Source organism: Grammomys surdaster, unplaced genomic scaffold, assembly GCF_004785775.1.
Source record: "Grammomys surdaster isolate TR1022 unplaced genomic scaffold, NIH_TR_1.0 125156, whole genome shotgun sequence".
NCBI classification, from domain to species: domain Eukaryota; kingdom Metazoa; phylum Chordata; class Mammalia; order Rodentia; family Muridae; genus Grammomys; species Grammomys surdaster.
The window spans coordinates 126,730-137,773 of record NW_021620050.1 but is presented as its reverse complement, the minus strand read 5'-3'; the positions used below and the strand labels follow the sequence as shown (position 1 = coordinate 137,773).

The window sequence follows — 11,044 nt, the reverse complement described above, 5'->3', positions numbered from 1 at the left end:
CTCCACCTGCCCTCCACCTGCCCTCCACCTGCCCTCCACCTGCCCTCTACCTGCCCTCCACCTGCCCTCCACCTGCCCTCCACCCATTCAAACTCTTAGAAGCATGGATCAGACACACAGCAAAGTGGTGGTGCTGGCTGCACCTGGGACTCTGTCCCATCAGCACTTGCTGTTCCTTTGTCTCTGTGAGCCCCTAGAACTAGATGTGGAGTTAGTTTTTCCTGCTGGACCACTCTCCCTTCCCTTATTAACCTCCTCTGTTCTTACTGGGGGAGGTGGCTCCTTTAGCGACAGTGTGTGAATGGGGCGTGCTAAGCCACACACCCACTCCTCCGTTTAGCTTTAGACCCAAGTTCTGTGCTTAAGATGGATATTTTAGCAACTACCAACTGTTCACCCTATATCCAGCTCCCTTCAGCAACCACCCACAATTTGATCCCTGTCTTCACATGCTGAGTTGTTTATTAACAGCAGTAAGGCTGAGGGAAATTCTGCCTGGAGCTGGAAAAATAATGTATTCCTAGGGAACATAGCTGTGGACAGTAACTTTGGTTTACTGTACAATTATTGAAGTCAAATACCTGGGACTTCATAATAAAGTAATTAATTACAAATTCTATTCACGCTGTATCTAATGTGTCATCAGCTTTAACAAATGGTAATTTATCAGGCTCTTAGAATGAGGCTGCAAGGAGGAGGGAGCAGCCTTGTTTTTATGGACAAAGGATTAGACCTCTTCCAAGTCATGTGACTCGCATGAAGTCAGGTAGCTGGTTGAGAGCAGACAGTTCAAGCAGGGGTCAGTCTGGCTACAAAGTGATCACTCTGCCCTGCTGCCCACTCATTATCCATCCCTGGCTGAGCACTCCCCCCCAAAAAATGTTGCTAGTTTTTGAAAATGAGTAGGAGAGGAGTCTGAACAATGTGGCTGAGTGTCTGTGGTGCTGCCCAGTTGACATCCCTGTCACCCCCGCAGTGAGTAGATAGCACTTCTAAAAGTTAAGTCCTCAGGAGTGACAGAACCCCAGCTGCTCTGCTTGTGGTTTATGTTGCTTCTAGAATGATCACAGGTTTTTCATAAACATATTTGATCATAATGAAAATAAAGGCAACTTTTTTTCTGGGTTAAAAATTAATGCATGTTTACTGTAGGAAATGCAAATGCATACAAAAATGGCAAAGATCTCCAAAGTACCAGTTGCTGTCTAAGAAGGTGGCTGGATCTCAGTCTGCTTTGTAGTTCACCAGGTGTGGGGTCTTGGTGTAATCAGTTCTGTTGTTCTTTTTTTGTTTGTTTGTTTGTTTTCCAGACAGGGTTTCTCTGTGTAGCCCTGGCTACACACTCTGTAGACCAGGCTAGCCTTGCACTCTTGAACTCAGAAATCCGCCTGCCTCTGCCTCCCAAGTGCTGGGATTAAAGGTGTGCACCACCACCACCTGGCCAAGTTCTGTTGTTCTTGTCTGTGAAGTTGGCCATAGCCCACATCATTGGGTTTTGCTAAGATAAGCATTAACAGCCAGAAGCCTCCAAGAAGTGACCCACAGGTGGTTAATATTTTAATGACGAGCTCCTGGCCTTCCTTTCTGAGCCTGCGTATATATGTGCTAACCTACATACTACTGTGTCTATATTAATGAAAATAAGATATTTTAAAAACCAGCTGTAGCTTTTTATTAAGTAATGTATCTTGAACACCTATCCTTACATCTAAATAGCTTCCACCATTGCCTGATAGGGGTTTGCAATCACTGCAGCGCTCTCTCTCTCTCTCTCTCTCTCTCTCTCTGTGTGTGTCTGTGTCTGTGTCTGTGTCTGTGTCTGTGTCTGTGTCTGTGTCTGTGTTGGGGAGAGGGAGGATGAGGGCAGCAGGCGTAGACTTCTAGTCTTCTGCTAACATAAAGCATTTTAAAACAAATTTGTTAACATTGTTGTTTTGGGTGATAGAGGCTCTTCTCCTTTCCAGCACCTTCTTAACCCTCCCTCCTCTTGTGAGGATGAAGAAGGATTCCTTTTGGAGCTCAGAGCCTGCCTTGTTTCAGTGTGGTGGTCATGTGAATTCAGATGCCAGCCTCAGTAGGGGAGCTCAGAGCATAGCTCTTTTTGAAGTCAGAGAAACAGAGCTCCTGCATTTGATCTGATCTCTGGGTTCACAGGAAGTCACCAACCAGAGCATCCTCTGCTTCTTGCTCTCAAAGAAGCTGTCATTTAAAGGTCTCAGAGGTAAAGCTGTACTCCTTTCTTGCTAGGTTGGACCACCATGTTCCACCCTTCAGGGAGGTAGGCTGAAGTCGCTGTCCTTGCCATTTTAGTTTTGGGATATACCCTACACCCTTTTTCTCTTACTGCAGTCAGCCAGTCAGAAACCTCTCTTAAACCCCTCCCCCACTAGCAAACCAATAAGCCACATTTGGAAACCTTGCATGAGCCCAACCCTCAACACCACCTTCAGGTGCACTGTTTGTACAGATTCAAGGGATGTACCTGACTGTTGAGTCTAACCTCCAGAAGGCAAACCAATGATGTAGAGTGTGACTGAGGACAGAAGTTTCATGTGGAATTCATCTCTGAGAAGGTTCACGACTATAAGAATATTCCTTTCTTCCTTTGAAACTTGGCAGCGTAGTTGGTCCACCTTCAAAGGAACCACCTGCCCTGCATGATGCTGTTGACTAAATTCAGACACAACAGCTTCCCTTAGGAAATTTAAGGGAAGGGCTCAATCTTTACACTTAAGGAGTGAGTATATCATCACCATAGAGAAAGATCTGGGACACTGCTGGGGTGTTATATCTGCCCAAATCATAGAGGAAACACTGTATCCTCAAGAGGAACAATGCATGTATTTTACAGCAGCGAAGCTCAGAGCACTAACAACTCCTTGGTGTTTTCCTAAGTGCTTTTTAGTTTCCTTCTGATGCCCTCCCTGTGAGAAAAGTTAAGTAACACTATCCTCTTTCCACTGATGAGACTGAACCTATGAGAGGCTAGTTGACTTTCCTTGGGCCCTCCGGACCCAGGGGAGGGATCTCCTCGATGCATAACTCCTGCTCTTCATGCCAAGGAAGGCTGGGTAGAGGAGGGAGAGCTCCTTGCTAAGGACGGGGCGTCCTTGCTCACAATACCTTTCTTTGCTCTTTATGTTTTAGCATTTTCTTTTTTTGAGACACGATCTCTCTCCTGTAGCACAGCTGCCCTCTGACTCACTGTTTGAGATTCTGATTCTCTTGCCTCCACCTCCTGAGCACTGAGATCACAGTTACACATGGGCACATCTGGTTCTGTGCTGTGCCTGGGACTCTTAAATCAGAGTTTGTATACTAGGCAAGTACCCTGTCAAGATGTTCCTTCGATGCATCTCCTGCCACTACTGCCTCCTCCCCTTCTTCCCAGGCAAGGGATCAAGTCTACAGCCTTATTCTTGCAGTCCTCTCTGGGAATTGCTTAGACAGTGGTGTCCTTCAAACCACAGACCAAGATCCTTGACCTGGATGTGCTTTTCCTTCCTTGAGCTAAGCTGCAAGCATGGCGAATGGCAGAAACTAATTATTTTTGGCTCAATTTCCCAGTGTTGACACGACACGCTTTGCATTTGAGTTGCAAAACAGACATCCACAGAGGGCTTTAGAATCTGATGCTGTTGGGGCTTGCTTTTTTTTTTTTTTTTTTTTTTTTTTGTAGGAGGATTACCAGTAGTCCTTGATACATGTTCCTTTTCAAGTTTGTCTATAACTGACATACCACACTGAATACAGTTCAGACTATGAATGTGGTTTGTAACACAGCAGGCCCTAGCATCCGGCTCGTGCTTCCAACTAGCCTGCCACAGTTTTGATCGTCTTGGCTTTCTTCTAAAGATACAGCAGAACCTTGCCTCAAAGTGAGGCTGAGTATGCCTTGGAAGACAGTAGTCTTAGATAAGAAGCTACTATATTGATGTTTGTTATTCTCATGTACAGAGTGTACTTTCCCTCCAGCTCCATAAAGGGCCTCTGCTAATTAGCTAAATGCTTGTAAGAATGTTTCAAGCTTACGGAGGGCAGGCTTTCCAAAATGGAGGAAACAAAGGATAGCAAAACTGGCTTCCTGTTTACACTAGAAGTTTCATGGACTAGAGAGAATTGTTATTAGGGCCTTTCTCTTTCTCTCTCTCCTTTCTTCCTTCCTTCCTTCCTTCCTTCCTTCCTTCCTTCCTTCCTTCCTTCCTTCCTTCCTTCCTTCCTTCCTTCTTTCTTTCTTTGCCTTAAGTTGGTTTTTTCTGTTTTTTGTTTTTGTTTTCAGCCATAGAAGTGGTTTTTCCTCTTCTGGGGACAGTGTTTAGAGGTATCCAGAGTGGCTTAGGGTTTAACATGCCATGATAGCCTTTTCAACTCCCAAGTCACTGGCAAGAGAATTGCTCATGTTTTGTACCAAGGAGGTTGAAAACATCAAACCCCACATTCAGTGTGTGGTCATGTGGACACGTGTGGCCAGGTGGACATGGCCTGTGCGGTTCCACGTGTGCTAAACGTGTCAGTGGCAAGCACAGAGTCAGGAAGGTAAATAAACATGAAAGGTTTTTAAACAGTTGAAAGGAAAATGTCATTGTCGTAGAATCCCAGCCACTCAGGAGACAGATGCAGAAGACAGAAAGTTCAAGATCTATCTGGACTACAGAATGAGTTCAAGGCCATCTTGGGTAACTTAGCAAGACCTTGTTCCAAAATAATAACTAAGTAGCCGGAGATTAACTCAGTGGTAGAGTGCTTTCCTTCCTAGGTTCAATCCCCCTGCACTGTGGATTAAAGTAAAAATGAAACAAACAAACAAAACCAATGTTTATGTCAATGTTAAGTCATAAATGCACACTCAGAAATTTACTTCATAGACTGAACTGATTTACTTTTGGTCCCATGAGTGTTGGCATGTGGCCATTGTTCCTCCCCTACCCAAGTGCCCTATTTACACAGTCGTTTATGCACGGTGTGCATGTGGTAGAGAGTGAGTTGACTTGCTGTTGGCACTTGCCACTCTGTGTTTTATTGGATGGAGAAATCAAGACCACATGTAGTAAAAACTTGAATCCAGGTTGACAGAACCTTTCCTTCTCTGTGTTTTGTCTGAGCAGGGACTCTTGCTTACCTCCGTTGCCCTTCTCTTGCTGGATGGAACAGGAAGATAATCAGGGTGTGTGTGAAGACCAGACTTCTGAAGACAGAGGCATGGGTTCGGACTTTGAGAACTCTGAGGACCAGGACAGAGAAGGGGACCCAGAAGAAAGAGGAGTGGGCTCTAATCCACAGGGCACAGAAGAGAGGGGCCACCTGGAGCAAGAGGTGGACTCCAACCCACCGGGCGATGACCTAAGAGGGAACTCACAAGAGAGGGACGTAGTGTCCACTGTCTGTTCAGGTGAGAAGACTGAGTATCCTCTGAGGTTGCAGGACTCACATTTATTTACATTGGATTCTACTGGCATACAACCAGGGCCAGCGTCCTGGGGACCTAGAGGTGGGCTCTCTAGAGGCCATCGAGCAGGATTCTCAACTGACTTGGCTCTCCTAATGTTGGTGCCGTGAGTATCCATTCCTTTCATACCATCCAGCACTGAGGCCACACTGGTAAGTATGGGTGCTGCTCCTTGCTACAGATGGTCACTCGTAAAAACACTACAGTGAAAGCACAGGCAATACTGGGGCCTATCTCACAGATGTTGGGGGAATAACATGGTGCGTCGGATTTAAACAGTGACTTAGGAGCCTAGAGAGTGGTTAAGAGTGCTTACTACTCTTGCAGAAGACCCGAGTTCGTTCTAAGCACCCATATCATTCTGTTTATAACTACCTGGAATCAGTTCCATGGGATCCAGTGTCCTCATCTCTGCAGGTACCTGCATGCACTTGGTACACACAAAGTCACGTTCATACATAATAGATGAATATATATATATTTATATATATATACATACATATATGATTCAAAGAGTGACTTAGCACAGTGCTGGATGAAGTACATTGATATTTTTAGTTAAATCATCATTTTTTTCTCTAGATATGCAAATTTGGTGGTTAAGTGACCTACCTGTGTTCGTGAGGCTGATTACCCACGTGCCCAAGTTTCCTGGTTACCACCCTTGCTATTTCTGACCTGAAAGCAAATGCTGGGTCTCTAGCTACTTCCTTGTTTCTGTCCTTGGACACTAGTTGCTTTGTCCTGTTCAGGAAATACAGCAGGGACAGAAAAGAGCTGAAATACTGTCTGGCCAGGACTGTGTGTTTACATTCCTTTCTCTATGACAGAGTCCCAGACTCCCTGTTCCTCTCCTCCACAGTACACACAAGCCCTCTGCTTGAGGAGGAAGCAACCATAGACTGACAGGTCTATATCTTCTACCAGTTAACTTGCTCTTACTGGTTCTGGGCTGCTTGTCATCCCTTACTCATCCGTCCTTCACCAATGCTGAGTTCAGTTTGCTCATAGGTACGTGCAACCTGCTACTGAGGACAGCAGTGAATGCTCCAACCCAACATTGTAAATGTAATTAAAACCTGAGGTTGTGTGTCTGTGTGTGCATGTGTGCATGTGTGGGTTGTTTTGTGTGTCAAAGCTCGTCCTTTGCCATTATTCCTTAGGAGCCATCTAACTTGAATTCTGAGATAGGGTCTCTTTGGCCTAGAGCTCACTGAGGTAGGCTAGGTTGGCTGGCCAGCAAGCCCCAGGCTGTCTCTGCCTCCCCAAGAATTAAAAACACTAGCTACACCACTTGGCTTTTTAACCCAACAGAATATTTTTATTGATTATTTTGGAATGTCACATCATGGATCCATCACAGTCACTTCCTAGTTTGTTTCCCTACCCTTGTGACCTCTCCCACCCCCACCCCCACTGAACAAAAGGTGGAGAAAAGAAGAGAGGTGTCCATTCAGTAGGTTCTGGGTATCAGAATTAGATCATAATGCATGTACGTCAGTGTAGCTCAGTGGGTCTCGACCTGTGGGTCCAGATCCCTTTGGGGTGTCTAACAACCCTTTCACAGGGGTTGCCTGAGATCCTTGAAAAACACAGATATTTACATTACAATTCATAACAGTAGCAAAATTACAGTTATGAAATAGCAAGAGAAATAATTTTTATGGTTGGAGGTCACCACAGCATGAGGAATTGTATTAAAGAGTAGCAGCGTCAGGAAGGTTGAGAGCCACTGCTCTAGAGAGGAGCGCTCCTGATTTTTTTTTTTTCATAAGACTTGACTGCTTCTTGAGCACACACTTTGTAGATGACAACTCAGTGTTGCAATGTCAAAGGTTGGGTGGGCATGCTCTCAAATTGTTCCCAGACTGAGCAAATGGTTTTCTTTTTTTTCTTTTTCTTTCTTTCTTTTTTTTTTGTTTTGTTTTAGACCTGATGAGTCCTACTGGTCTCTTACTTTCCCTGACTAACGTGACTTGTGTTTTGAGGCTCTAGCTTTAGAAAGTATGGTTAAGGAAAAAAAATATCCCTCTCCCCTTTCCTTCTGGAGACATATTCCTATCTGGTACAGATCTTGCCATTTGCAGGCTTCAGGCGATTCAGCTGAGCAGAGCCTGGGGTGTCTAGTTGGTGGGGTCTAAGAGTGTCAGTGGGGCAGAGTGCACCCTCCTTTAGTCTTATTGGGAGGAAACTGGTGGGGAAGAGGCTGGAGTAAAAGGTAGGGGTAAGGAGGCTGGGGGAGGGGCGTCACTGCTTTGGCTCACACTCCTTGTAGGGCTGTTCCCCTAGCGTTACCTTCGCACGTCAGGTCTAGATGACCCCATTGCCAACTTGTCTGTTGCAGAGGGGCTGCTGAGTGAGGAAGAAGGGGCTATCCTCCGTGAGGAAGAGGACGACCAGCCTGGTGTGGCTGACATGGCGCTGTTCCCAGGACTGTCAGAATCTGACAGCATATCCCGGAGTCCCCGAGGAGAGGAGGACGAGGAGGAGGAGGAAGACGAAGAGGAGGAAAGCGCTGGGGAGAACCACTTGATAGCCGAGGAAGAGCCATTGCCTACTCCAATGCTTCCCTGGAGGCGTCACCTCTCCCTGGGCGGTCGACACCGGGGTGACAAGCCTGCTCGTCGCCATTTCCACCGGCTCCATCACCCCATGGCCGTGGACCTCGGGGAACTCGACAGCTTGATGGCCAGCATCATGGACGCGCCTACCATCTGTCCGGACTGCGGGGAGAGCTTTAGCCCGGGCGCCGCATTCCTGCAGCACCAGCGCATTCACCGCCTGGCGGAGGCCGCGGCCGTGGCCAGCCTGGAGCCCTTCGGTTTGGCTGGAGAGTGCGGAGAGGTGGTGGGGATGATGGGCGTGGGCATGGGCGTGACCGGCGGCTTCGGGGCGGGGCCCACGCTGGCCCGGCCCCCTCGCGAGAAGCCCTTCCGCTGCGGGGAGTGCGGCAAAGGCTTCAGCCGCAACACCTACCTGACTAACCACCTGCGGCTGCACACGGGCGAGCGGCCCAACTTGTGCGCCGACTGCGGCAAGAGCTTCAGCTGGCGCGCCGACCTGCTCAAGCACCGGCGCCTGCACACGGGCGAGAAGCCCTACCCGTGCCCGGAGTGCGGCGAAGCCTTCAGCCTCAGCTCGCACTTGCTCAGCCACCGGCGTGCGCACGCGGCGGCGGGCGGCGCGGGCTCCGCGGCGGCGGCGGCGGCGCTGCGGCCCTTCGCGTGCGGGGAGTGCGGCAAGGGTTTCGTGCGCCGCTCGCATCTGGCCAACCACCAGCGCATCCACACCGGCGAGAAGCCGCATGGCTGCGGCGAGTGCGGCAAGCGCTTCAGCTGGCGCTCGGACCTGGTGAAGCACCAGCGCGTGCACACGGGCGAGAAGCCTTACATGTGCTCCGAGTGCGGCGAGACCTTCAGCGTGAGCTCGCACCTCTTCACGCACAAGCGCACGCACTCGGGCGAGCGGCCCTACGTGTGCCGCGAGTGCGGCAAGGGCTTCGGCCGCAACTCGCACCTCGTCAACCACCTGCGCGTGCACACCGGCGAGAAGCCCTTCGGCTGCAGCCAGTGCGAGAAGCGCTTCAGCGACTTCTCCACGCTCACGCAGCACCAGCGCACGCACACCGGCGAGAAGCCCTACACATGCTTCGAGTGCGGCAAGAGCTTCATCCAGAGCTCCCACCTCATCCGCCACCGGCGCATCCACACCGGCAACAAGCCTCACAAGTGCGCGGGCTGCGGCAAGGGCTTCCGCTACAAGACGCACCTTGCGCAGCACCAGAAGTTGCACTTGTGCTAGGGCGGGGATCCGATCTGGCTACTGATCTGTAGATGTTGGGGGAAGGGGCAGGAGGGACAGCCTGAGAGTGTCTGAGGAAGCCTTTTTGTGTTTGGCACCCCCCCCCCCAGGGGACGGTTAATGAGTTGTTATTTCGAGGTGCCTACCTCCACTATCGAAGTAACTCTTAGAAGATGTGCTTGACTTGGTAGTTTACTTAAATACACCCTGCAAAGAGTGTGGACCTTGGATGAGCAGACGTTTGAAGGAACCCGAGGAAAGGTGTTTGGGGCTATGTAGAGAGGGTTGGGCTGCCGCGTTTGTGAGAACCAGGATGGGTAGCGTAAGCCTATGTTTGGCTATGGTAGGGTAAGCCTGTGTTTGCCCTGACACCTCTCACATCAGCTCTAGTACGACCCTTCTCATCCGTATAGAAGAGGTTATTTAGTATCCACTTCCCTTTCTATGGGCCCCAGCTGCTATTTTGAGACTTCCAGGGGAAATTGAACAGAAAAACTGCACACTTACTTCAAAGGGCAAACTTTGAGTTTAGAAATTCACATAAATTGATTCTCAGATCTTAGGAAGCCCTGCACCTGTTTCTTCGCTAATTCTTGAAACTATTCAAGCTTCATGGTCAGGGGTACCTAGGAACGGCACCCCAACCGCTAGTAAGTCAGGACCTGCCTGCCAGGTCTCAGTTCAACTTGGAGGGTAGGTTTCAAAAGAAAGGTAGACTGTCAACAGTTGCCTCAGAAACCTGTTCACAAAAGTCAACCAGCTAGCTCAAGTTTTGTTGGCCTGAGTTCACAGGATGGGGTGCCTTGATTTGCGTGTGTGTGCCCTGACCCCAGGAACCCCAACTTATGCACAAATTAATGAGATTTGACTCAAACAGGAGTTTCTGTCCTGTCCATCCCCTGCCCCCCCTACCCCCCCTTTGATAAGAGACACGGATGTACACGTGGAGGGCACAGTCAGGGAGAGGTGGAAACGCAAAATTGCCAAATAGCACAAACAGTGAATGTTTTCTAGTTATACAAGATGCCAAAATAGCACTTTTGTACTTAACAGAGTGCTTTATGCTTTTTAATGACTGTTAGTGTTTCTCACATGCTTGTGAGATAAATCAGTATTGCAAACTGTGATTTGGGAAAAGTCTAGGGTAGGAGTGTGGCAAGCCTTTCAAAGAAAGGCCGAGAACCGTGAATGGCCGAGCCTGACCTTTTGTGTTCTCAAGCTCAGTTCCTAAGATGACTTACGTGCTCTGATTTATATAATAAAGCAAGAAGACTGAGCATTCTTACACTTGATGGAAAAATTAAAGCCTAGAAGGACCAAAGATGTCCTTATTGACAAAGCTGGCCTTTGTCACCTGATTCCAGTGTTCTCACTGTCTTCTATTTCTAGTAGGGAGCTGTAGTCAAATGACTTGTATAGATTTTGGTTACCTACCCTGAAAACCCCTCCCCTGGACTAACCTTTAGAAGTCAGCGTTGTGGCAGACAGTAAAGTTTTCTTCACTAACGTTTATTACCCTAGATTGTTCATGGGAATCGTGAACTGTTGGACACAGTTGAAGGTGGGGTGGAGAAACTATACAATTGTTTTTACAATTTTGGCCAAGTTTCTGTGAATGTTAGCAATTTATACTTGATTATTTGTATTTTAGTAATGACTTCTCTGGGGACTCTAGGGAAGCATTTTTGTTTTTTTGTTTTTTGTTTTCATTCTAAGAACACTAAAAGAAAAATCTGGAGAACATCTGGGCTTTTGTATATTACCTGCTGATCTTGTCCACTTAATCTGTTTACTGTT

The 11,044-nt window shown here is 48.1% G+C and overlaps 1 protein-coding gene across 1 annotated transcript; it reads left to right on the top strand.

Annotated features, from left to right (window-relative positions):
- The first annotated feature begins 5,142 nt into the window (after positions 1-5,142).
- Znf697 (zinc finger protein 697) lies at positions 5,143-10,697 on the top strand. The gene is made up of 2 exons (XM_028785199.1): positions 5,143-5,389; positions 7,791-10,697. The coding sequence occupies exons 1-2, from the start codon at positions 5,143-5,145 to the stop codon at positions 9,245-9,247; spliced, it is 1,704 nt and encodes a 567-aa protein (XP_028641032.1). The 3' UTR covers positions 9,248-10,697.
- The last annotated feature ends 347 nt before the right edge of the window (positions 10,698-11,044 follow it).